Source organism: Macadamia integrifolia, unplaced genomic scaffold (genome assembly GCF_013358625.1).
Source record: "Macadamia integrifolia cultivar HAES 741 unplaced genomic scaffold, SCU_Mint_v3 scaffold1607, whole genome shotgun sequence".
Taxonomy (NCBI): domain Eukaryota; kingdom Viridiplantae; phylum Streptophyta; class Magnoliopsida; order Proteales; family Proteaceae; genus Macadamia; species Macadamia integrifolia.
The window spans coordinates 99,055-125,519 of NW_024868277.1; the positions used below are offsets into that span (position 1 = coordinate 99,055).

A 26,465-nucleotide genomic window follows, 5' to 3' on the forward strand; every position below is an offset into this window, starting at 1 on the left:
GAATTCATATCCGAAATGTGGTTCTCTATCCTAGGAAGTTATGAGATGTCCTGATGCCAGATTATTTTGTCATACCCTCACTTTGGAAGGAATTGAACTCATTTGCTCCTTACTCAAGAAAGATTTTATTTTAATGACTAAGATTTTTTCTTAACAGCAGTCCTTGCTAATTTGTATAGTCCCTGATTCCTATGCTCAATCAAAGTATGTAAAATATGTGAAAAAAATAAGGGTTTTTGAATCTTCCTAATTGAAAATCCATAGCCTAAGTTATTGACATTCAAAGCTTATAGTCTCTAATTTGGATAGGCTAGCCCCAACCCAGTTCTCCTTGGAGCTAGCCAGGTTCCAGTGACTAGAAACTCAGAATATGGGCTATTGGTTTATCAACTGGTGGGGCACTATCCCTCGGTGTCAGCAATTGGTGGCCCATACTAAACCTATATTTTAGTGATATTTAGGGACACAATTATCAACCTAATTTCCTTTAATTTATTAGGTTAGAACCAAGTTTGCGGTGAGGTCAACATAGTATGGGTTTCGGCCAATTTCACCTATTTTATAAGAAAGGTGAGTGGGTGTTGTGTTTAATTTTACGGAGTGTTTATATTTTATTTATAATCATGTTATTTGCTTAATTCTATGATGCATGTTAGTTTTTTATTTTGAGATATATCCTATTCTATGCGTGGTTGTGTATGTGTGATAATGGTTCTATTGTGATACCTATTAAGAATGTATGTGTAGAGTATTAGTGTGGAACACGGATGATGCTGATGGTGGATTCCGATACCATGTTCCATGTATGATTTATTGATGTTTGTTATATGTGCATTCCACTTAGTAGTAAATGAGTAGGATTGTCATTTACACACTATTTTAAATAAAGGTGTCAATTTCTAAATCCACCAATAGAATTGTCATTTACACACTATTTTAAAGTATGATGCTTTCGATCCTATCGTTGAAGAACTAAAAAATTGGATTAAATCATGAATGATTATTTAATTCCTTCGATAGAAAGGATTTGGATAAATAAGATTCATGGAGTTTTTCCTATTGATTATCGAAAATTCGAACAGAAAATTAATACATTTGATGAGAAATCATTTTCAATAAATTATAAGAAGAAAGAGCACCACCTGATAGTGTGTACCTATGTCAAGACATAGCAGATGCAAAAAGATTGTGCTGCCTTTTATTAAAGATGCTTGCACATGCTCTTCCATTGGCCGTGGGCATAGGTATATACATGCGCTATCGGATAACATTCTCTCACCCTTTAAAATAAGGAGCAAGGCTCTTTAGGAGCACAAGAACAAGTCAACTAAAATATCATTTTCCATTTCATAGAGGATGAGTGATCATTTCACGTTTCACACTCCATATGTCTTGCACAAGGGGCCACACTCCAACCACCGGAACCCCTTTCCCTCTAGATAAACTTACGTCTTACCTCTAGGCTTCTCTTATAAAGCAACAAATTAATTAGTTATAAATTATAAAAGTACGGCCAATTTTATTTTTTCTTTTTTTGGTAAAAAAGTACAGCCAATTCACTTCCTTCTTTTTCTGGTTCGCTGTCTAGAGTGGAACACGGACTTCTTCATTCCATTACTCCATTTCGCTCTTTACTTCCTAGTCCATTCCTTCCTGCTTCCCACGAATTAGGGTGTTCTCTATCCTCAAACAGTGCTGAGCGTTTAAACACTCTTGCCTTAGAGTTCGTTAATCATATTCTGTAAGTTCTTTAACTCGTTATCTGTAATTACTTATCCTTTTTTTTTTCACCCCTGATTGTACGTTTTATTCTGACTCAAATAGATGGAAATAATCTAGTTTGGAGATGATTTTCAGAACATTAGCTAATTATCTTTGTTAGACTTGTTTTCATATTTGCAAATTTCTTTAGATGATCGAGATGGACAGTCTGTGGATTCATTAGTTGTCTTTAGGATTGGTATTTTTTTTTGCTATGTTATGTCCAACCTGTTTCTTTTCGTCGTAAACTCTGTAATCCGACATTTTTGGACTGTTGGTTGTTATTGGGTTGATTTTTTTTTTTATTTTTTTTCTTTTTAATTTCAACTTCTTGTGTGTGTGTGTGTGTGTGTGTGTGTGAGTGCAGATTGTTCAAAATATGACAGTGTAGACCCTTTCATGTTTGCTATGTTTTTGTGAGCGTGCATTCCATTGTTGTCTTAGTTTTCAGTTTGGTCGGGGCTTTAGTGTATGGTGCTGATTCCACCCCACTTTGTACCTTATACATTGTTCAAATGGTTTTCTTACTGTAAGTGGTTTGCAACCCTGCTGTTATGTCTTCCATCCCCTTCATACTGATGTTAGATAGATGTGTAGCAACAATTAGCTCCTCTTATCTCTCATTTTCTTTATTTTTTCTATTTGAGTGATTTGTCCTTTGTTCATCAGTTTTAGTTGGCCCAGCTCTCTATTTTCTTCCTTCTTTTTTTTTTGGAAGGGGGGGGGGTGTTGTTCAATGGATGCATTCTTCTTATTCTAATGTTAGATTGGCTTCTAACATTAAGTTTGACCTTTTTTCTATGGCTATTCAACATACCAAGTAGATGATATATATTCCAGGGTCTGTTCCCGCTGGCCGTGATAATTGAATGATCTATTTTATTTTTGTTTGATATGCTAGGATTTTGTTTGCCGGGATGCTACAATACTCAAGAAATTCAGGTTCCCAGAGAAGATGAACGACGTTGTTAGAGTGGTGTCTTGGTATTTTTCATGGGCATGTTTTTATGATGGTTGAGGTCTAGCGCAAGGAGTTGGCCATTTGATGTTAGGTAGCTCTACATGACACAACTTCTGTTTACCATCAGTTGACTGTTTTGTGATGTTTACATTTTTGAAGCATTTTTTTTCCATGCAACTCACAAATGCATGGTATTTGGAGTTTTTAGTTCATTTAATTGTGGCTCCAGCTACTCTTAGGATCTATTTTTGCAACTTATTTCTGTAATTCATTTAATTGTGGCTGAAGCGACTCTTAAGATCTATTTTTGAAACTTATTGTTGCAATATTGTACAACAGTGATAGATCTAATGCTTTCGGCTGACCATTGGGGAGTTTTGAGAGGGTCAATGGCAAATTCACTATTTCAAATGAGTCACATAAAACATAGATAAAACGGGGTCGCTGTGTTGTGTGGCTGCAAGGCCACATGGATCCAATACGGCCAGTAGAGAGTGGTCCATGGGTCCCGTTGAACCTTACTGGAGAACAAGCACAAGCTTTTCTCCTCCTCTATCTGGAAGACGGGATTATAGGTATGCTACACGCGATGCTGTTCGGCTTTATGGGTCTTCCCTCTCATCGAACAGTAAAAAAAGCAGGGGTCAGGGGAGAGGTGATCATCTTCCTCATCACCAGCATTCTGCTTCTGATGGATATGGGTCATATTTCAGCTGTCCATCTGACAGTTTTCAGACTCCACAGGGGACCTCTCCCTCTAGGCAGGGGGTGAATATTGATGATTATGTGTCTGCAGTAATGAGAGGTAAAACAAATGCACTGATGCATTTCATCTCTTTTGATATTTTGTTGTGCCACAGTATCTGCTTACCTCTATGCTTTTTTCTTTCATATGCTAATTATTTCGTTTGTGATTCTTATGATGTTTGTCAAATTGCACTGCTATGAAAAGGTAAATTTCCTGAGCCAAATTTATTTGATCTGGAGTAGTCTTTGGTTTTATTTGGAGACATTCTCCTGCCTATCGTTTCTTGGATATTAGATACTTGTTCAGCTATGGGATTTTATGGAACCCCAAAATTAGGATATTGGACTTGAGTGGGATCTTTTCCCCCCACAATTTATATTTTTAAATTGATATTCTATAAAAGGGCATATTCAGTGCACGAGGCTCCCATTATTGCGGGTTTTGGGGAGGGTCATACTGTACGCAGCCTTACCTCTTCTTTGTGGAGAGATTATTTCCTAACTCGAACCCATGACCACTAAGTCACAATAGAGCAACCTTTCTGTTGTGCTGAGGTCCACCATCTCTTTAAAATGATATTCTATCATTCTAATAATTCTTTTTCTGTGAATAAATTAAAACATTTGTTTCTGTTTTTATTTGTGAAGAAGCTTCCACCATCATTATTTATCTATTTATGATGAGAGAACTTAATGAATTGAACTAGTAGGAAATAGGATTTTTTAGAAAACCTCACAATTATTGGCCTTCTACATACATTGGAACCGGCCATTTAGGCTCATGAAGGCGAACTGTCGTTATACTAACCAGACAGTGGTGGAGTCAGGTGTGGCATTATCCAAGTAGGAATGTGATGAGATCCTGGTTTGGTCCTTGAGATAGAATCATAATCCTGATGTATAAAGTGAGAACAGTAAATAAAAAACAGGGTTATTGATTTGGAGAATAGGGGAAGAAGATGGGATAGATGGTAGAGTCACTCACTCCTAGGCTTCTCACCTCAAGGTTTCTCACCACTAGTATGGAATTTGTCCAGTTAATGAACTTTACATTTTCAAGTTTTGTTCATCTAGCAAGGAATCTGACATATTGATTGAAATAATATGGAAGAACTAGGAGGTTTCTTGATTATTTTGGGGACTTCCTCCTAGGCTTTTGACCAGTTAATGAGCTTTACGTTTTCCAGTGTTTTTTTTTTTCACAACTAGCAAGGAATCTGACCTATTGATTGAAATAAAACTTCATTACTTTATATACTAGTTGCAACCGACTAGTTAATGCTTTTCTTTTCGGCACATTTACATTAATTACTCTTGGTCAATGTTGATTAAATATTGGAAATTGGATTGTAATTAATTGAATAATTTTCACATGCATTAAATACTCTTGACCCATCTTGATTGGAGTTAACAGAAACTTGGGCTGGAATATTTAAGAATGTAGGGTCTGACTTGAACCAACTAGATTTAGTTTAGGCCCAATTCCCCCCTTCTTGCGTTGGTGCTATTTGGAGTACAATTTTTTTGCATTAGCTCTCCCCGGATTGAAAACAGTCGACTCTGATGAATGTGGAAAGGACATATAATGCTCATAAAGGTCTAGGTTGATGCACTTGAGATCATCTCCTGAATCCATGTACAATCATGTCTTGGTCGACCCTTACATTTGACAAGGAAAGAGGGATAGCCGCTGCCTTTCCGTGTCATGGTAAACTTGATCTCGACAATGTCTTCAATATCATTCTCATCCAATGAAGCAAATTGAGGCAATCAAAAGGTATACTCGGTATCACCCTCATCGGATGATGTCCCTCAGATAGAGTTAGATCAACAACACAAAAAAATTTGCTAATAGACATGTTTGGTGGTAACTCTAGCATGTACATATTGGGTTCAATTTGCTTCAGCACCTTGAATGGACCCATCTTCCAATGGTGTAACTTTGTATTGGTACCAGGTGTAAACCTATCCTGAGCAATCCATACCATGACCATGTCTCCCGGTTGGAACTCAATAAACCGGCGAGGACGATTAACTACAGACGCATCTTTGCTGATTGCAATGCGTCAGTGTACATCGGTGATGTGCCGTATGAACTCATTAGCTTCAACACTAAATCACACATGAAGAGGAAAAGGTAACAAATCTATGGGCCTCTTGGGCTGAATTCCAAGTACTATCTCAAAAGGTGTACGGCTTGTGGTGTGTTTGACAAAACTGTTATAGGAAAACTTAGCAATGTCGAGTATTGATGGCCATGTTTATGCAGATTCTTCACCAAACTAGGCTTATTTTATTAGGAATAAGCCTAGGGTTGGGTTCCATACATGTTGGGCCCTTGATCCCATGTGTTTTGAGTGTGATAGACCACTTTTATGGGCCTAAAAGAGGGGTTTTAAGGTTGCCTTGTCAGTCCTAATCTACATTAAGTGGTATTAGAGCCTAGTAGAGAACAACCCTACCGCTGATGTTATGAACTCCATAGCTTCTATGATGGAGATGTTACAGACAATAATGACGGAATAGCAAGCTCTTGGTGCAAGGGTAGTGGCTTTGGAGACCCAACTACAACAACCCACTCATGGCACTCATGTATCACCTGAAGTGGATGCTTCTTACTAATTAGTTACTTGAATCAACATAATCCAAAATATGTTAGGGCTTGTTTGGCTACAAGGAACAAAGTACTCAATTTGAAAAACAAAACCCTTGCCACAGATGGGCAGAAGCAACAGGCAATTAAAATTTTGATTTAGGAGAAAATGTGAAAATCATGGAAATCAAGCTCAACTCTCGGGGAATTTTATATTTTGGACATAGTTGCCGTGCCTAGGCATCCAGGCTCTTCCTTGGGTCTAAGGTGATACCGCGATAGCATGACTTGTTGACACTTTATGAGTTTATGTTTATTGCTTTGTTTTTCGATGAATATGCTTTTGTATATTTTTCCAGATGGGTACACTATAGAAGGGGGAGAGAGAACGTAACAGCCAGAAGACTCAAACTCAAGACCACCTGGTAAGTGTGCACACCACAACTTCACCATCTGCACTAGGCAATTGTTGTTGGAATATGCGTATAAACTTTTTTTTGGGAGGTGAATAAATAATTCATTACCAAAAGGTAATGCATAGCTCAAAAACTCTATGATATCTCACCGAAATTTCGGATTTTTTTTTTTACGAAAAAGAAATGGCACAGAAAACACAAAAGTACGTAATTTTTTGTCATCTGGTTATATTTTGATCATTAGATTTCGAAATTTCACTCGTTTCGGCCAAATAATGCACTATTTTGTCGAAAATTTGGCCATCTCGGTCATTTCGCTAATTTCGACCATTTCGGTCATTTCAGCCATTAGCCCTCGAAATTTCCAAGCAAAACACATGGAAAAAGTACACTATTTTGGAAAAATTTCAGCAAATTTTTGATATACCGAAACAAAATGATTTCTTGAACCTTGGCGTGATGAGGGTCCTATGAGCTGAAAATCTCTATATATCAACCTCAACAAGTGCTCATTCATGCTGCCCAAAGTTGTCTTCCTTGGGTTCATTGTGTCGTCAAGGGGCATAAAGACCCAAAGAAGGTTCGTAGCATTAAAGGAGGAGGTTTGGAGTTTCCATGCCCCAGCATTGTTCTGCTAGAGATGCATTCGAGGATTTAGAGCTATAACCCATCACTAGGTGTATGAAGCAAGGCAAAGGCAAGTTCAAGTAGACCCGTGCACTTCCAAAGCCTTTACTCTTATCAAAAAGAAGATGGAGGCTCCGGTACTACGCTTACAATAGTTTGACCACATGTTTAAAGTTGCCACGGATGCCTCTCATGTGGGTATTGGTGGTGTTCTGACGCAAAGTGGACATCTTATCGCTTTCCATAATGAGAAATTGAATGATGCAAAAAAGAGAGATTCTAATTACGACCTTGAGTTGTATGCCATTATGCAAGTTAATGTAAAGCTGGTTCACCTTTAGGTAAACAAACTCCAAAGATTAACAATCCTCAACCAAGTCCCAATCTGACTTCAGGTTATAGAACCAAAAAGAATCCAAGTAGACTGAGATTAGGACTAAATAATAACACAAATATTAGGGTAATTAGGAAGCTCACACCTTATAAAATTAGGTCCAGAAACAGAGTAGAAAACCCTACTAAAAGTCCTCCAGCAGAGCAGCAAAATACCAGCAGCAAGTTGGAACAGATCTGGCAGAAACAGGGTTTCGGCCAGACTTACGGAGAAAACCTGCGGTTGGGTTTTGGCTGTGCAGCAGGAGCTGAAACCCTGGCCGAGTGGCCTCCTTGGGGTGGCATTTGAACCCTCCAAAGGGCCTTCAAAGGGGGCTTCTGATATGGAAGATACAGGCCTGGTCGATCCACACAAAACCCTGACACTTCTAAAAATCTATTTTAGTAACCTAACTGATCTTCAATCTTCAACTGTGGGGGCTGCTGGAACTTCAATTTGATGCTTCAAGTATTCAGAATCACTCTCTCACAAAAATAAGAAGGAAACAAGAAGGTAGAGAAAGAGGGAAGAAGATGGATAGTTGTGGGTGGGATAATGGCTATCTCAGCCTGGGCATCTCACCCGCTGCTATCTCAGCTGTTGTACTTCCTCTCTCAGGAGTTTGGGAGTTGGCAATTGCTGCATAAACTTCACTCATTCAATTCTCTCTAACTGTTATGGGCCTTATGGCAATACCTTCTTAATATAGGTCTGAAAATTACAATTTAGAAGCTTGTTCTTAAATTAGAAATTAATTCAAAAAAGAAACTAATGCATAATAGTAACTGAACTCTAACTTGTAACTTAAAGAAACAAATAAACAGCTACTAAGGTCTTTCTAGAAGGCATCTACTCTCTTGTAAAGCATCTTTGACTAGTCAAACCGAAGAAATAAAAGTCCATCTGTAAAGGAAATCGCAGGCCACAAAGGAGAGCCTTCTGGCCAGCTATGGACATCTGTAAAGGCTGGATTGATGGGGCTCTTTGAAGGCCTTCTAGAAGCTCAATTCTTGAAACAAATATACTGTAATAAGGGGGTTTTCCTATGCTGGCCCATGGGCTACTGATATGGCCAGCATAGGGGCCCAAACTAGAGAACCAAAACCAGCCTCGACCTCAGCCCAAGGGTGATGTAGATCCATATCTTGGGCTTCAGTATCGAAGGATAAAGAAGAAGACAGACCAGTCAGCATTGGGCTGTTTCGAGCCTAGCTGGTCCCCATATTTTTGGACCCTTTGTTGGCCACATCAGCAGCCATCGACCAGCAAACGATGCCTCTTTTTAGTGCATATTGGTTTCCAGTTTGTGGACTTCTAGAAGCCTTCTCAGTTGTCATCGACCAGCCTGTTTTACAGCTGTCCAAAAGCTCCTCTTATGGCCTGTGATCCCAAGTACAGCTGTGTTTTTTGCTTTATGGTTTTGAGTGGTCGAAGATACTTTACTTAAGTTGTTTTGCTTTCCATAAGTCTCCTATTAGTTGCTTTTAAGTTTTCTTAAGTTACAAGTTAGGAACTATTTGCTAATATGTGTTAGATTCCTTTTTAGATTAGCTTCCTATTTGGGAACAAGTTGCTATTTTGTAAGTTTCGGACCTCTATTTAAAGAAAGGCTGTTGTAACACAAATCACAATTTGATGAATGAAGTTTATGCAACAATTGCTAGCTCCCGAACTCCGAAGAGAGGAAGTACAGCAGCTGAGATAGCCGTGGCTGAGATGCCCAGGCCGAGATAATTATTACCCCACTCAAATCTATCTTATTTACTTTCTTTTCATCTTTTCTTCTTCCAAGTTCTGTTATTGCTTGCTATGAGAGAGTGATTCTGAGATAAATCTAAGCCTACTTGAAAACCTAAACAAGGATCGAAGTCAGTTTGAAGACCAGCCCCAAACCCTAAGGTCGATTTCAGCTGGTCAGGGTTTTGGGGCCAAATCAACAGTGCTCTTTTCTTCTGTTCTGTCCAGAATCTGTGAACCCCCTTTGGAGGGATTGAAGACCACCCTTACAGCCTTCTTCGACCAGGACTTGAGGCTGGTCTGACCAGCCAAAAGGAGGCCGCAGGTCTTCTCCTCTTGGCTTGCTGAAACCCTAATTCTGTTAAAGGGTTGACTGTTGGTTCTGCTACCCTCTTCCAGATCTGTTCAGCTACTGTCAAGACCTCTTCAGCAGTACTTTGAAGACTCTTATGACCAGATTTGGCAGTCCTAAAGCTTCCCTGCTTGTGAGTTTCAATTCAGTCCTTCTCTTAGGCTTTGTTGTTGTCCTACTTGATCTCTAAGTCTGAAAGAGAGTTGTTTTCTTATTGGGGCTTGTTTACCTAGTGTGAACTAGCTCTACATTAAAAGGATGGTTGATTTGGGCCTTCTTCTTCCTGTGATACTGTTGCCCATTATGGGGATCTACATCACAAGTCCTTGAGCATTAAAGGCACTACCAATCGGTAAGGAGTTTACTCTCTTTCTTAACCATGGGCATTCAAAGCACTTGAATTCTCAAAGGTCAGCAAGTCATTGACATGCTAAGTGGGTTGCATAACTACAAGAGTTTGTGATGCAGTAGCACTTGACTAGTTTGACAAGCATGACGGCTTTGGAAGCCCAAAGCTAGACAAAATCGGTCCAACCCAGGTTTTTGGTCCACTAAGGGCTAGAAGTAGTTTATTATTTTTATGTATTTTATTTTCTTTGGATAGGATACATAGGAGATAGGCTAATGTTTTATTACTTTGCTTTATTTTCAAAGTTGGATTAGGATTTAGCTTCAGTTTCATGTTCCAAATAGAAATAGAACTCTTTTGATTTCTGTTTATTTAATCCTTGAACCCAACGTTGGAAGTGGTGAATTGAATAAAAATTTGAATCGGGTTTTGCTCTGAGTGAGTGTGTGATCATATGATTTCTTCCCCTATCCTACAACTCTGAGAATCATCTCAGAACAGGTTTGTGACAACCAAGAATACAGCAAGTACTAGACCTGCCTAGGAGATCAGTGAGGTGTCCTCACTAAGAATACGGTAAGTACCAAGGGGTTTGGGAGATCGGTGAGGTTGTGCAAACTTTAGTTCCACATCGCCTAGGGGAGATTACTGGACTAGTTAATAACCTCTAGCCTCCTTAACATGACACAACGCATTTTAGAGCCTTGAGGCCCGTAGGCCAAAGAGGACAATATTGTGCAAAGTTAATAGGGTTGGGGCATTACAAATGGTATCAGAGCAGACCTTGACAATATATGGGGCCACAACGGAGACATTGTGCCAAAAGGGGGAAAGTTGTGACACCTAAGAATATGGCAAGTACCAGAGCCACCTAAGAGATCGGTGAGGTGTCCCCACCAAGAATACGGCAAGTATCAGGGGGTTTGGGAGATCGGTGAGGAACTTTAGTCCCACATCGTCTAGAGGGAGATTGCTGGGCTAGTTAATAACCTCTAGCCTCCTTAATATGGCACAATGTGTTTTAAAGCTTTGAGGCCCATGGGTCAAAGATGATAATATTGTGCAAGGTTAATGGGGCCGGGGCGTTACACCCTCAACCATTTTGGTATCAAAGTCAAAGAATCCACCATCCTTTTAGAGATATTTATGTTACTCTAAGGGTAGTTTAGTAATTTGTTATGTTATGTTTAGGGTTTATATATTAGTGAAGTAATATATTGGTGTTAGTAAGGCTTAAATCACAACAGATTATTCCACCATACCAGATTTCTCTTCTTCTCCCTCTCCTACTTCTCCATCTTCCTCCTCATCTCATTGTTCTTCCCTCATCCTCATATTCTAACTTGGTATCAGAGCACAAAATCTTGGTTTGAGAGTCGGATTACAAGTTTCCTACTTCTATTTCCTCTCTTTAAAACCCTAGGTTACAAAAGGTTTTAAGGAAGAGATCATTATGTGAAAAAACTTGAAGAATCTATGGGATGAGCTTGAAGGAAGGTCAAAGTTAACCCAAGATGAGGTTTTATGTGAAGAACTGGAAGGTTGAAGCTGTTTGGAGCTCATAGCCACAAAATCTAGGCTATTTATGACTACCACCAGCCCTCCTTTGGGATTCCTTCTCTCTTATCCGATAGCCTTTGGAGGTGAGGTATACACCCTTTGGATTGCCCAAGGCCTCCCTACCAAGCCTCTAAGCACTCGGTCCTAGGGGGATTGAATGGTGAGCTCATAGCTCATTTTTATGTAGGTTGGAAGGTACCGCCTCCCTTATTTTTCCTCCTATTTTGCTTCCACAGCTCATCTTGTGATAGATTCTGGCCACGTTGTTCTTTTGAGATGTATTGTTTGTGATCCTTGAAGTATTATGTTCTAATTTTTTTGCAGTAAAGTATGCCTTGATCTGGTTTGCTTTGACATTGTGTGTTTGCCTCTTGTTGGGTTTATCTTTGAGTACCTGTGGAGGCAAAGTTGGGTAGAGTGTGTATTCCCCATATTGTGTGTGAATTTCTTTTTACAATATGTTTGAAGATAGTGGACTTGGAGCCCTCTTTGGTGATGTTTCAGCTAGTGTATCGAGTGATGCTTCTCCTACTTCTATGGTTTTTTATATCCTACATACCCAGATGTCTATTGTGAAGTTGGACAACACTAACTATTTGTATTGGGTTCATTCTGTGAAGTTTTCCTTGCGGAGTAGGGGAAAGCTAGGGTATGTTACAGGTACCATTAAGGCTCCTAACCCAGATGACCCGACATATCCAAGTGGGAGACTGAAAACTCCATTGTTATGACATGGTTGATTTTTTCCATGAAACCTGAATTTGGAAGAAGGTTTATGAGGAAAGAAACTGTCAAGGATATTTGGGACAGTGTTACTGAAACTTTTGACAGTATTATCAACTACTCTAGAAGGTCATTAGCATGAAGCAAGGGAATAGGACCATTTCTGAGTACTACAACACTGTCATTAGTCTCTGGGAGGAGTATGATCACTATAGAGACCTCCACTTGTCCAATCCTAAGGATGAAGCTAAGGTTTATCAGACACTTGAAAAGGAACAGGTTCTTATTTTGCTTCGTGGGTTGAATCCCGACTATGAGCCAATTTGGATACAAATATTGGATCGGTCTCCTCCTCCATCCCTTGATGAAATGTGTAGCTATTTGCAGAGTAAAAAGACCAAGCAGGTGGCCATGGAACATGTCCCTCCTCCTGAGAGGTCAGCTCTTACTACTAGCTCTCAGAGAGATTGGCATCGTGGTGGCCGAGGCCAAGGCCCACTTCATGGAGATGACAGACGATGTGATCATTGTGGGAAATCTGGGCACACCAAAGAGAGATGTTGGGTTCTTCATGGTCGACCTTCTGGCATGCGCGGTGGTTCTAAGGGTGCTTGTGGTGGACGTAGTGGGAGAGCTAGAGCCCACAATGTTGAGGCCGAGCATGCTACTACAGGGTCTACTCCTAGCCCACAGGTAGAGCACAGTTCCCTTACTAGGGAGGATGTTGCAACATTCCGCAGTCATATATCAACTGGTAGGCTTATCATCATCCTTCTACCCTTACAGTGCCAGATTCCTCAGCTTCCGCCTTGCATGTTTCCTCACCCGCCCCTCCACAACTCTATCTTAGGTTATTGATTCTGGTGTTACGGATCATATGACCGGTACGTCCCATTATTATGATATGTACTCTATTTGTTCCGATAGAGATAAGGTCAGGGTTGCCGATGGCTCCCTTTCCTCCATTTCTGGTGAAGGTAGCATTTCTATTACTTCTTCCATTTCACCTGATTCTTTTCTTCATGTTCCTGACCTTACCTGTAATCTCTTATCTGTGAGTCACCAGACAAGGTCCTTAAATTATTGTCACTTTTTATCCTTCTCATTTTCTCTTTCAGGATTTGGTGACGAAGAGGATTATTGGAAGTGGGCATGAGGGACAAGGACTGTACCCGCTTGAATCTCAATCACGTTTTCTGACTACAACTTAATCTTACGTGTGTGGACGTACTGATAGCAATTCTGTGGATTCTATGATGTTATAGCACCAACATTTAGGACATCCATCTTTTATTGTTATGAGGAAACAGTTACCTCATTTATTTACTTTTTTTCCTAGTTCCTATGTCTTTCATTGTGAACCATGTATTTTTGCGAAACATTATCGTTCTTCTTGTCCTTATCATGGTAATAGATCTACTGTTCCTTTTCACATTGTGCACTCTGATGTTTGGCGACCTTCTACCACTACTTCTTTACTTGGTTTTCGTTACTTTGTTTCTTTTGTTGACGATTTTTCTCATGCTACTTGGACTGTTCTGATGAAGCACAAGAGTGATGTGTATGATGCCTTTAAAATTTTTATCATATGGTAGGTACATAATTTCACACCAAAATTAAAATTGTTCTTTCTGACAAAGGGGGGAAGTATATGTATGGTGGTCTTCAAGACATTTATACTGATAATGGCATTATCCATCAGCTAGCTTGTGTTGACACACCCCAACAAAATGGGGTAGCTGAGAGGAAAAACTGCCATTTGTTAGATGTTAGTAGGAGTCTTCTCTTTGGCATGCATGTTCCTAAAACTTTTTGGTCTGATGCTCTTCTTACTACTGCTCATTTGATCAACCGTATGCCAACATAACTCTTTGGCTCCAAAACTCCCTTGGACACTTGTTTCCCCAATCTTCTTCTTTCTCTCTTCCACCCAAAGTGTTTGGGTGTATCTGTTATGTCCACGTTAATAAGTCTTCTTAGACTAAACTGGACCCCAAAGCTCTTAAATGTATCTTTCTTGGCTACTCCTCCACTACCAAGGGATACAAGTGCTATCATCCTTCTTCTAGACGGAGGCTTCTCTCTAAAGATGTCACCTTCCTTACGTCTGCACCTTTTTTTGCCTCTCCTTAGCATCCTTTTCAAGTGGAGGATAATGGAGATGAAAAGGCTACTGATGATATCCTAGAGATTACTTATGAAGTGGGGGTGGTGAGTCAGTTTATGTATGCTCCCAGGAGAGGGCACTTGGATATTTCCCTGCATCAACAAGAGAAGGGCCAACATCTCCAAAGGCCTGGTTTGAAAGGTTCCGATAGGCCATCATAAAGAATGGTTATTCCCAAAGTCAGGCTGACCACACTCTTTTCACTAAGCGTAGTAATGGCGTCATTACAACTCTGATTGTCTATGTTGATGACATTGTGGTAACTGGAGATGACAAAGTTGAGATAGCCAATCTGAAGAACTACTTAGCCCAACAGTTTGAGATTAAAGATCTAGGACCCTTAAAGTATTTCCTGGGGATTGAAGTGTCTAGATCCAAGAAGGGCATAAATATATGCCAAAGAAAGTTTATTCTAGACCTATTGAAAGAAACAGGAATGTTAGGATGCAAACCTACAAGTTCTCAGAATCATAAGCTGGGGGAAGATGTTGGCCCTTCTCTTGTTGATGCAGGGAAATATCAAAGGCTAGTTGGGAAGCTTATCTATTTGTCCTTGACTCGTCCAGACATCATAATTGTCATGGCATCACCAAGGCGGCGATTTGGCATCCTAACAGAAAAAGAAGTTCATGGCAGTGCTATGATTTACGTGACTCACAAATAGTGGTCGCCATTGGCTGATAGGCATTGTCATGGCACCACCATGGACGCCAAGTCATGCCTGATTCACTAGGCGGTTGATCTTTTGTAAAATGCAGGGTGATTTTGATAGGGCAATATTGATTTTTGATGATTTGATTTTTCTTAATGTTGGTTTTATATGATATAGGGTATATATTGTAGGCTTGTAGCATGCTAAATAACTTAAGAAGATAGGGAAAATAAAAAAGTAGGATACTAAATAACTTTAGAAAATGGGAAAAATAAAAAATGACATATGGGCGATTTGACCGCTATGGCAATGCTATAATGGGCGATTCATTGCCAAATTGATTAGCCACCCTTCCACCGCCTTGGATCGATTTGACGCTTTGACAACTATGCCAGACATTACTTATGCAATGGAGATGGTGTGTCAGTTTATGCATGCTGTCAAGAGTGGGCACTTGAATGCGGTTTACCGCATTCTCCGATGCTTGAAGTTCTCTCCAGGAAAATGATTACTTTTTGCCAATCATAACCACATGAGGATAAAAAGCTTCACTGATGCAGATTGAGCTGGCTCAATCTTTGATAGGAGATCTACATCAGGTTATCGCATATTTGTAGGTGGAAACCTAGTTACATGGCGGAGCAAGAAACAATCTGTGGTGGCTCGATCTAGTGCAGAGACAGAATTTAGAGCCATGGCTCATAGAGTGTGTGAGCTTCTCTGGTTGAGAAAGCTGGTCCAAGAGTTGAGATTTGATACTGAGGCACCTATGAGGTTTTATTGTGACAATAAGGCTGCCATAAGTATAGCCCACAACCTTGTGCAACATGACAGGACAAAGTACATAAAGGTGGACAGACATTTCATTAAAGAGAAGATTGACACTGATTACTTATGCACACTTTTTGTGAGGACTGGAGATCAGCTGACTGATATCTTCATAAATGTCTTCTTCATCATCACTTCACTCTGCTGTCCAAGCTGGGAAATGATATTTATTCTCCAGCTTGAGGGGGAGTGTTAGAGATATTTGTTATGTTACTCTAAGGGTAGTTTAGAAATTTGTTATGTTATGTTTTATTTTCCTTTTCCTCCTTAGGGAGGTATATGTAATTTCCCTCCTTATGGGGAGGTATATGTAATATCTTGTAAATATGTTAGTGGAGTAATATATTGGTGTTAGTGAGACTTGACTCACAACACAATATTCCACTATACCATCGATTTCTCTTCTTCTCCCTCTCCTACTTCTCCATCTTCCTCCTCATCTCATTGTTCTTCCCTCACCCTCATATTCTAACTCATCCTTCCCATTCCTCTTACTTGCTTGCCGGGAGCTTAAAAAAAAAAAAAAAAAAAACCCATTGTTGCGACTCTTGGACCCCCCCCCCCAAATTCCTTTAATTCCATAGCCCCATTCTTTCCCACTCTTTGCGCAATCACTCCCCTTTAATACCTCCCAACGCTCTCCCTCTTTACAGTAAACCTACCCCATCCCTTTGACCCCCGGTGAAACCCCACCCTATTACTTCAACTCATCCTAGTAACCCCTATCAAACCCCCCCCTCTAGGGTTCCACCAACTAAATTAGAAAAAAGAAAGGAAGACGAGAGAAGAGTTCTAGAGGTGGGAAACGAACCACCATCTTCCTTCCTCTAGCCGTGGTTTGAACTCAAACTCAAACTCCATCTCAACCGCTAGCTCCTTGTCAAACGCAAACCTAGTTTCCACCACCAATCTCGCTTGCCAAAGGTCGACTCCAACACGTCTTCCTCCCACGCCAACTTCCTCGCTAGGTCAACATAGAAGTTGAACACTCCCACTCTTTGTCGATAAATCATCACAATACCCCCCCTTTTTTCTCAATAGTATTTTATATTTTTTCCTTTTGTTTCCTAAATTACCCCTCCCTCCTATTCTTATGCTCGTTTATCTTATTTTATGTTAATTCAAAGTTTGCACTCCCACCCAAACGTTACACCTCTCGTGTTTTCTAATTAACCTTCCAATATTACTGTGCCGCCACCTTATTAGGAACTTCAATTTATTTACTGTTTTGCCATTCAACCTTTGTCGTAAGTGTTCTCTTGCTAGAGTGGACCTATAATAATTCTAAATAGGGTTTCTATACTCAGGGTTGTTACAATTTGGAGATTCATCAATATTTTGACCGTGGTGGCCAATAGTGAGATTCTCCAACAGCTCAACTCCTACAAAGGTGAGACCGATCCAAAATTTGACACCCTCACTAAACATGTCGATACCCTCTCCGCGATTGTCAATTCCCTCCATACAATGATGACATCCATGCATTCTATTGACCGATTGGTGGTAAGGTTCCCATGCAATCTAGGGATTCTTCCAACTCCATCCCATTAGATCCGTCTCATGGTATGCCGGCACCACCACATCATGCCCCACCACCAGCATTCCCAACGCCACCACCCTATGAAGTTGGTCAATATGATGATTATGGAACTGAGAGAGTAGTAAAGCTGGACGTCCTCAAGGATAACAACTCGGAACAATATCTTAATAGGATTTACATTTTAGAGACATTTTTCAAATGGTATAGGTTTACTGAGGCTAGAAAAACCATATTTGCAAAGGCTAAGCTAAAAGGACTCGACTCTAGTGGATTAAGCAACAACAACACAATCGAACCCGAGACAGCGGGTTAAATACTACTTGGCTTGAGACAAGTAAAGCCAAGAAGCACAGATTCTTGCCTACCAACTACAAGCAATGCATACACCTCAGGTTTGCCTAGTTGAAACAAGATAACTTCGCAATTGAGGAGTTTGTTGCCCACCACTCGATCTGATTTTGAGTGAGATGAAGAGATACTAGTGGCATAGTTAGCGATTGTTTACACCATCAGATCAGTGTTGACTTGCATTTAATCGACTGCTTATAATGGAGGATGTTGTATAGCTAGCATATCAAGCAGAAGGAAGTTTGAAGTGGCATACACTTGGAGGAATCTAACAGACACTTTTTCTAGAGGTAACAATTCCAATGTACAATAGTCTTCACCAAGGGAAAAAGTCATTCGGCAAACCATAGGGCTAGTGATTCATCCATGGCACCTTCACAACCCAGCAGACCATATTCTCCACCTCGGCGTGATTTCGACATGGCATCTTCATGGCCAAATCAACCGTATTCTCCACTTCGGTGTGGTTCTGGCAAACCTCTTGTGATGCCAAAAGCTATCATTCAATGTTTTAAGTGCAAGGGATACATACATATCAGTGCTTAGTGTCACAACCTTTGGTAGCTTATATTGATAAACTCTTATATACCTTATGTTCCAAAAAGCACCTCGATTTTGAGACAATTGATTAAGAGGCAAAGTGTGAGCCAGGTGAAGTAAAAAACAACGACATTGGAGCGACAACCTTGTTATTTTCTTCGTTGTATTTTGACCACTCACAAGTCACAAGGTCACTGATGATAAAGATTACCACCCCAGCAATATCTTCCATACCCGCATGAAGTGCAATGACCAATTATGTAGCATGGTGATCGACAGAGATAGTTGTACTAATGTCATCTCTAAAGATGTTCATAAGCTTGGATTGCAAACAGAGCCACATCCCAACAACAACTCAGCCTTATCCCAACCAAATGGGATCGGCTACATGGATCTGTGCAAAGACAAAAAGAATAGGGAAAGTAAAAGAAAAGGGGACAACAACTCAAGAAAAAAATCACCTAAATGGGGTTGACTAACTAGATCCTTGCCCTCCAATCAGCTTTATCCAATATCATACCTGGGACAAGATCTAAACTATGCCTGTCTTTCCTCACTATTTTTCCTTTGCTATTTTAGGCCTGCCCCTAGCTCTTTTAGATTCTTCAATTTGAATCAGATCACTCCTCCTTACTGGCACATTCCAAGGCCTCTATGGAACATGGTCATACCACCTTAAACAACATTATCAAAGCTTGTCATGGATTAAGGCAACTCCCAAATCAGCTCTAGTATAGTCATTCCTTACTTTAACATCCTCATCTCTACTATATTTGGCTTTTCTGTATGACACTTGTTAACTGCCAAACATTCTGCCCCATAAATCATAATCGGTCAAACGACAGTCCTATACTATTTTCCTTTAAACTTTAAAGGAAAACGTCAACTACAAATGAATATTTGAGATAATAAATGAATCCTCCTTCTAATCCATTCCATATACTGTATTTTTGGGAGCTAGGGGAAATGCGTCTCTAGGCGCACCAATTAGTAGGGATGAGAGGATTAATGTCGGACCCCCAAAGACAAATGATTGATTACCTATTCAAAGCAATTTACACAAAGGACTCTCTTTAATAGATTATATCATTTCTTGCTATGGAGGTCACACAACACTCTGGACGCACCTCTTCACTTCATCCATCCCACTTTAACTCTTTGTGAAAAATCCTCTATGTCACCTTCTATATTTATAGTTGACCTCAGATATCTAAAATGGTCACTTTGCACTATAACTCTCCTCAATTTTCACCATATCGCTATCTGTCAGAGTGTGAATAAAGTTACACATCATATACTCCGTCTTCGCTATACTTATCTCAAAACCTTTTGATTCCAAGGTTGATCTCCATAACTCCAACTTAGCATTAATCCTGCTTTTGTCTCATCCACCAAAACAATATCAAAATTGCAAAGAGCATACATTATGGGAGCTCGTCGTAGATGTTCTTGGTTACCTTATCCATAATAAGCCTAAGGAAACAAATAAGGGCTTAAAGCTGATCCCTGATGTAGCCCAACTATATTTGGGAATCCATTGTCTTAACCTCCCACGATTCTTACACTAGTCACCATATCCTCTTACATATCTTTAATGATAACGTCATATTTACTCACACTCTTTTATACTCTAGTACCTGCCAGATTAACTCTATAGGGAATGTCATAGGATTTTCTAGGTTAATAAAGACCATATGGAGATCCTTGTTTTAGGCTCTAAAATTTTCAATGAGCCTCATAGTTCTCCAAGATAGTAGTTTCCCTTCTCAGGTGAACTTCAACAACCTTCTCCCATAGTTTCATAGTATGATTCACTAGCTTATGCCTCTATAGTTTTTTTTTTTCTTAGGTAAGTGCCTCTATAGTTATTGCAACTCTGAATATAACTTCTAATTTTGTAGATCAGAATTACAATGCTTCTCCTCCAATCATCAGGCATTTGCCTTGTACTCATAATCTTGTTGAGCAACTTGGTTAACCATGATAACCCCATATAATCTTAAGTTCTTCCACGCTTCTATTGGGACTCATCTGGGCATGATGTCTTGCCTACATTCATCTTTCCTAAGGCTTCTTTAACTTCAGTCACTCCAAACTTTCGTATATATCTATGTCGTGTGGTGTCTCGATGAATAATGCAATCTTCCAAGTCATTCTTACTCGACCTATCTCTATTTAGTAGGTTGCAAAAATACTCACCCCAGCTCTTCATAATGTCATCATCCCTTACTAACACTCTTCCATCCTCACTTTTAATACATCTAACATGGTCAAAGTCTCTATTCTTCCTTTCTCTCATTTTAGCTATTTTATAGATAGTTTTTCCCCTCCCTTTGTGTTCAAATTATTATAAAGGTCCTCATATATCTCCATCCTTGCTATCCCCACAATCTTTTTAGCTTCAAATCTAACAACAATATATCTCTCTTTATCTTCCACCTCTTTAGCCATTTACGTCTTAAAACTAGCTTTCTTAGTCTTAATGGCTGCTTGGACCTCATCATCCCACCACCAAGTCTCCCTAGGAGCTTGAAAAATACCCTTCTCTTCCCCTAGGACTTCCTTAGAAACCTTTTTTATACAGGTCATCATCTCGTTCCACATCGTGTTGGTGTCTCCTTCAAAGTCCCACTTATCTCAAGGTTAGTGATAGATGTCTGCTCACCAACTCTATTGGTGGATTCATGATTACAGTACTCCCTCTGAAAATATGTCATATTCGTTTTGGTCGATAAAAAGGTACAACATTGTGGGTATGCAAATACATAATCTTTCATGCACCACAACAAAGCGATAAAGTTTCTTCCTACTATAGATATCTCTGACATTAAACTCAAGTAAAGGGATTGTTCCTCCTCTAGCATGTTGACTCAGATGGCCTCTTTGTTCTTTTTCCAAACTCGACGGAGTCAAGTTCTTTTCAGATGAGGAGAATTGATTTTAGAAGCCCAAACCCAGACAGAACTGGTCCACCCAAGTTTTTGGTCCACTAAGGCTCGGAAGTAGTTTATTTATTTTTATGTTTTTTATTTGTTTTGGATTAGGATACGTAAGAGATAGGCTAGTGTTTTATTTGAACTCTATTTTATTTCAAAGTTGGATGAGGATTTATTTTCAGTTCCATGTTCCAAAATAGGACCCTTTTAATTTATGTTTATTTAACCTTTGGAACTCAAGATTGGAAGTAGTGAATTGAAGAGAAAATTTGAATTGGTTTTTTCTCTGGTGAGTGTAAACATGTGATTTCTTTCCCTACCCTGCAACTCTAAGACTCATCTTAGAATCCTTCCCTCTCCTAATTGGCCCTCCACCAGTTTGTTTTAGCCATAGTTATTAAGGCGGTGAGGCGACCGAGGCGTTTGCAGGTCTTTCGGAGCACTTTGGCGATAGGGTGGGCATAAGGCATTGCCTTATTGGATAAAGCGTTCTAGTGTTGTTTTTTAATATAGCCATTTTATTTGGCACAAATAGCATACTTAAAAATTATTTAATTCTGCTTATAAGCTAAAGAAGATTAGAGATTCATACCATTACAGTAATAGCAATTTCAATCAATATATACTAAAAGATTATTTTAGCAATAGCAATCTCAATCAATATATAGAAGAATTCAAACATTTTCACATATCATGCAATTGGAAGAAAGAACAAGAATATAGAAGAGTGAACGTGGAAGCAAAACTGCAAAGCAAAGTGGATATTAGTTCCTAATCAACTAGAAGAGCCATTGGATTTGGCTTGTCAAAGTGCTTGCTTTTGATACGAGGAGTACATAGTCATGTAATCACAAAACTACAACTTATATCAATAAATGTACAATTTACTTGAATCATAGACTTGCAATAGAAGCAGCAGCGGCAATAGCAGCCAAGGCCACTAGCCACCACTAGCAGAAGCCAGCCTAGCCATTGTAGCTGAAAAAATGTTGTCGGAGCCAGTATCAATTGAGATAATCGCCGCTGCCAAGCGTTTCATTTTCAACCCTAAGCCAAGGCGTGTGATACTATGAGGGTTCCTTTCAATTATTATTTCCTTTTATTTGATTCGGCGTGATGCAGTGTACAAGTCTTTTTGTACACAAGCCAATAGAAAACATAGAAATAGAATATAAAATAAAATAATTAAAAAATAAATAAAACACTGCATTACCAATAAGGCGACAAACGCCTTAACCCCCATAAAACGCATTAGCGCCTAGGCGCTACTAAAGCGACGCCTTAATAACTATGGTTTTAGCCTTGAAATACAAAGCTCGAATGGAGAACCAAGGTGCCAATGCATTAAGTAGAAAGGTGCTTACATTGCACACCTTTTCATCCCAAGGCACTGGCATCAACCACATAAAAGTAGAATACAAGACCAATGCTGATTCTGCTATTGTGTATCAGAACTTACAGCAATGTTGTACTCAACATTGCAGGAAATGTGGTCTGTAGGAGTTGTAGTAACAGAGTTAGGTGCTGGAAAAATTTTCTCATGCTTTCTAGCTTGAAAACTAAACCTTCTACCTTCTAGTTCTATTAATTCCTCTGCACGAAGAACCTTGTCAAAGAAATCTCTCATTGTATGCACATCAGCAACACCCATTCCCCTCTTAATCTCAGCCTGCAATCCCAGTCAAAACTGAGAGAGTAATTGCCTTTAATTCTCCCTAATGCCTGTGCGAGAACACAGTGCATCAAATTTGTTCATGTGCTCTGCAACAGTCATGTTTCCTTGACGAAGAGAGTTCAGTTGGTCTTGTATGCGAGCTTTAAAGTTTCGTGGCAAGTACTTGTCAAATAGTTCTTGCTTCATCTCCTCCAAAGTAGTAGGCTCTCTACCACGATCTTCAAATTCCCGCTCATAGGTTCTCCACCAATCACAAGCAGCCTCAACTAGCTTAGCACGAGCTAATTTAATTTTTCGTTCCTCAGATAGGTCATATTAATCAAAATAGTCATCCAATGCAGTTATCCAATCATAAAACACTTGGGGGTCATGCCTACCATCATACTCCTTGAGGTTAAGCTTGACCTTTTGTGAATCTCCTGAGTGTATGATATGTGGGACGTTCATTGTCAAAGTAACTCCTCATATACTCTTCAAAAGTTGGTTGTACTACAGGAATCCTCTGTGGTCCTCTCAGATTAGGGTTAGGTCTCCTGTTAGCAAATTAGGCAACTGAATTCATAGATAACTTTGAAGATGACAGTTCGTTATCTCGGTAAAGCATGGGGTTGCATTCTTAACTGCATTCCTTGGTTCATTAGCAACCTTCACCTTAACAGGTTACTCTAAGCTATAACATCCTCCTCCCAAACTTCCTGTTTTTCATGGAAACTGTACTTTCAGTGTTGATGGAAGTTTTCTTCATATGGCAAAGAAAATTGCAAAGCTGTTTGAGTGAAAGATTGTGCTGGCTCATGCTGATGCCTGAATATATGGTTGGAAAATCAGCATGAAGTTGTTACTCGCTTATTAATTAACTGGACTGAAGTTTCATCACATTATTTGCCGTTATATGCTTACTCTGGATGTATTTGATGTACTGTGTGTGAAATTTTACTTGCCACTCCTGGCCTTCTATTGTGTTGTAAGAAGATACTATAGTTATCCTGAGTCATGGGAAAGTAGCTTCTGTTATTGTTATTGTTTACTTTTATAGTTTTATACCATTCACATACTAAGACTGTTTATGTCTACCAGAGTCAGTTTCCGAGCCATTATCTTTTACACCATCTATGGAGGTATTGTCTTATCATCTTTACATTTGATATATAGTTTCCCTGTTCCAAGTGCGGTTTGCTTTCATGCCATAACTCTTTGCAGTGACTCTTACTTCGTTCTTCCTCTGCAGGGGACTTCAGCTATCCACTACAGTGCAGGATCCTCTTCATCCAGGTCAGATGGTAGTGAATATGAGCCCATTGCCAAGATGCACACTTCTTCAAATCATAACTTTTCAATTCGTCGTTTGTTCATGTCCAAGCCCATCCATCCAGTATCTTTTCCAAACCAAATTGAGAGATTCTCTACTGGAAATTCCATTGACCTGTCTGACCACAGTGAGAACAAGGGTACTCAACATTTGGATCCAAAATCTATTCAAAATTTTGCTGAGCTTCAGACTGTGTCTGGAGTTTTAGAGTTTGATGCTACCACACCCCACACAGAAATACAACGGTGGAGCAGTGCTAGTAGCAGCATTGATTTCACTGGTGTTTCTGAGCACTTGGATTCTGAAAACATCACCCCATTGTGTAATCTAACAGACAGCTCCAGATGCGGATTGTGTGATAGGTTTCTGTCCCAGAAATCACCGTGGAGTTCTCGTAGGATTGTGATGGGTGGGGACATGCCGGTCACTGGAGTTCTTTCATGTTGCCATGTTTTCCATGCAGATTGCTTGGAGCAGACAACCCCGATGACGCACAAACTTGATCCTCCTTGCCCTCTATGTGTGAGATCAGAGGAAATTGTTGGGGAGCACCGGGCTTTTCCCAGGTTGAGGAATGGGTTCCCAAGGCTCAGACCGTTTTGTGGGGAAGGACCATCAAGGCCTTGTGGCTGTGGGCAGGTTGGAGATTGTGCTGAGGCTTTGCATGCACCCCCTCACAACACTTTGGTGCTGCTGAATCAAAGCCGCCTCAAGAAGCACTTCTTTTTGAAAAGTAATTCAAGTAAGGAGGTTCCTGATAAATTGAAGAAAATTATGCCACATTCCTCCCATATATTAGACAGAATATCCGTTGATCATGGAGCCGGTGGTTGCTCAAAGATAATGGCAGAATCAGCAATGAAGAGATGTTGAAACATTGTAGGTACTTGTGTTGTAGGGATTTACATTCTCCTCCCCCAACCTAATTGATTTTAGGGTTATTGGCTGAACCGATGGTTGTTAAGAGTAAACCGGATTTACTGGACTCTGTTGCATAGATTCAAGATCACGGGAAGGCAGGGACATGTGTGACTGTCTATATATTCCCACCTGCTTTGCTTTGAATCACTCTCACTTCACAAAATTTCCTACCCTATATTACCATGTGTGTGTATGTGAAGTGTGTCCAAATCCAAAGATTAAATTATATAATTTATTTGAAGGAGATGATTTTATGAGCAAAAATGGCATAGAGGAACACACTAATGAGGTGCAGCAAAACAGTTAGAGGGATTTAAGGTCATTAATGTGGAGACACAGGTGATAATGTCATAAATTATGCATGATATTAACGGGTTATGATCGTCCATACTGTTGATCTCTAAAATGATGATTTCAAGACTTGAGTGTGAGTGTACATGTGTGTACATTGGATTGGATCACGAGACGGACTACACCAAGGTAGCTAGTCTTAGCCAACTTAGGTACGCCGTTTAAGCATTGCCCTACAAACAGCTGAGGGGCTTGCCTAACTCCACTTTCTAGTTATGCCTCTGATATACCACCAGCATATTGATCTGGACTGTACAATCAAATGGTCACACACTTTAATTTGCAGTAGCTTGTTTGGAAGAATGTCATCTCTTTGATACTTTGGTGGGAGTGTTTGTATTGTTATGGCAATGGAGTGCAATGTGACCGGACTAATCCATGGCATGATATTGTTCGATTTGACAGGTGGATTTTATAGTTTTAAATATGTTGTTCTATTTAAGAGAGGTCACATTGTATATTTGCATTTCATAATGGATATATTTCTAAGAGCCATTTTCATCCCTAACTTTGATGCCAATAAAATATCATGTGACTAACATCACCCATGGCACGATATTGTGTACTTTGACGGGTTGAGTCTCGTAGTTTTGAAATGCTTTGTACCATGTAAGAGGTGCCGGATCATATATGCGTGTTCCATAGCATATCCTTAGGTGTTTTGGAATTTCACGTGGTTCTATCGATAACTGGTAAGTTTAGGCCATTGGGAGTGGACAATTAATAATAGGCTAGCACAAAAGTAACAATTGAGAAGATATACAAAATTTTATTTAAGGAACTCCTAAAAGTAGTAATTTAGTAATTATTATTATTATTATTATCTCTTGGATAAAAGGAGATCAATTGACGAATTGATACAAAGATTCATTTACACAAAGTATGAAGCGAAGGAGTGAAAATTCGCCAATCTGTCTCAACACCTATGGACAAGGCCTCCCAAGCTAAGAAGTGAGCTATAACATTAGCCTTCCTAGGAATAAAGAAAAAATCATACAC

At 39.6% G+C, this 26,465-nt stretch overlaps 1 protein-coding gene across 4 annotated transcripts; it reads left to right on the forward strand.

Moving 5' to 3' along the window:
• The first annotated feature begins 1,537 nt into the window (after positions 1–1,537).
• On the forward strand, positions 1,538–25,379 carry LOC122064324. Of its 4 annotated transcripts, none has more exons than XM_042628032.1 (6): positions 1,538–1,741; positions 2,663–2,813; positions 3,062–3,527; positions 23,963–24,003; positions 24,114–24,157; positions 24,658–25,379. In XM_042628032.1, exons 3-6 carry the CDS (start codon positions 3,224–3,226, stop codon positions 24,695–24,697), a joined length of 429 nt encoding a protein of 142 aa, XP_042483966.1. In that variant the 5' UTR covers positions 1,538–1,741; positions 2,663–2,813; positions 3,062–3,223; the 3' UTR covers positions 24,698–25,379. The 4 variants fall into 4 exon arrangements, with proteins under 4 accessions (XP_042483966.1, XP_042483965.1, XP_042483963.1 ...); XM_042628031.1 differs by having other exon boundaries at positions 1,554–1,741; positions 24,114–24,321; XM_042628029.1 differs by having other exon boundaries at positions 1,557–1,741; positions 24,114–25,379.
• Positions 25,380–26,465: the final 1,086 nt, after the last annotated feature.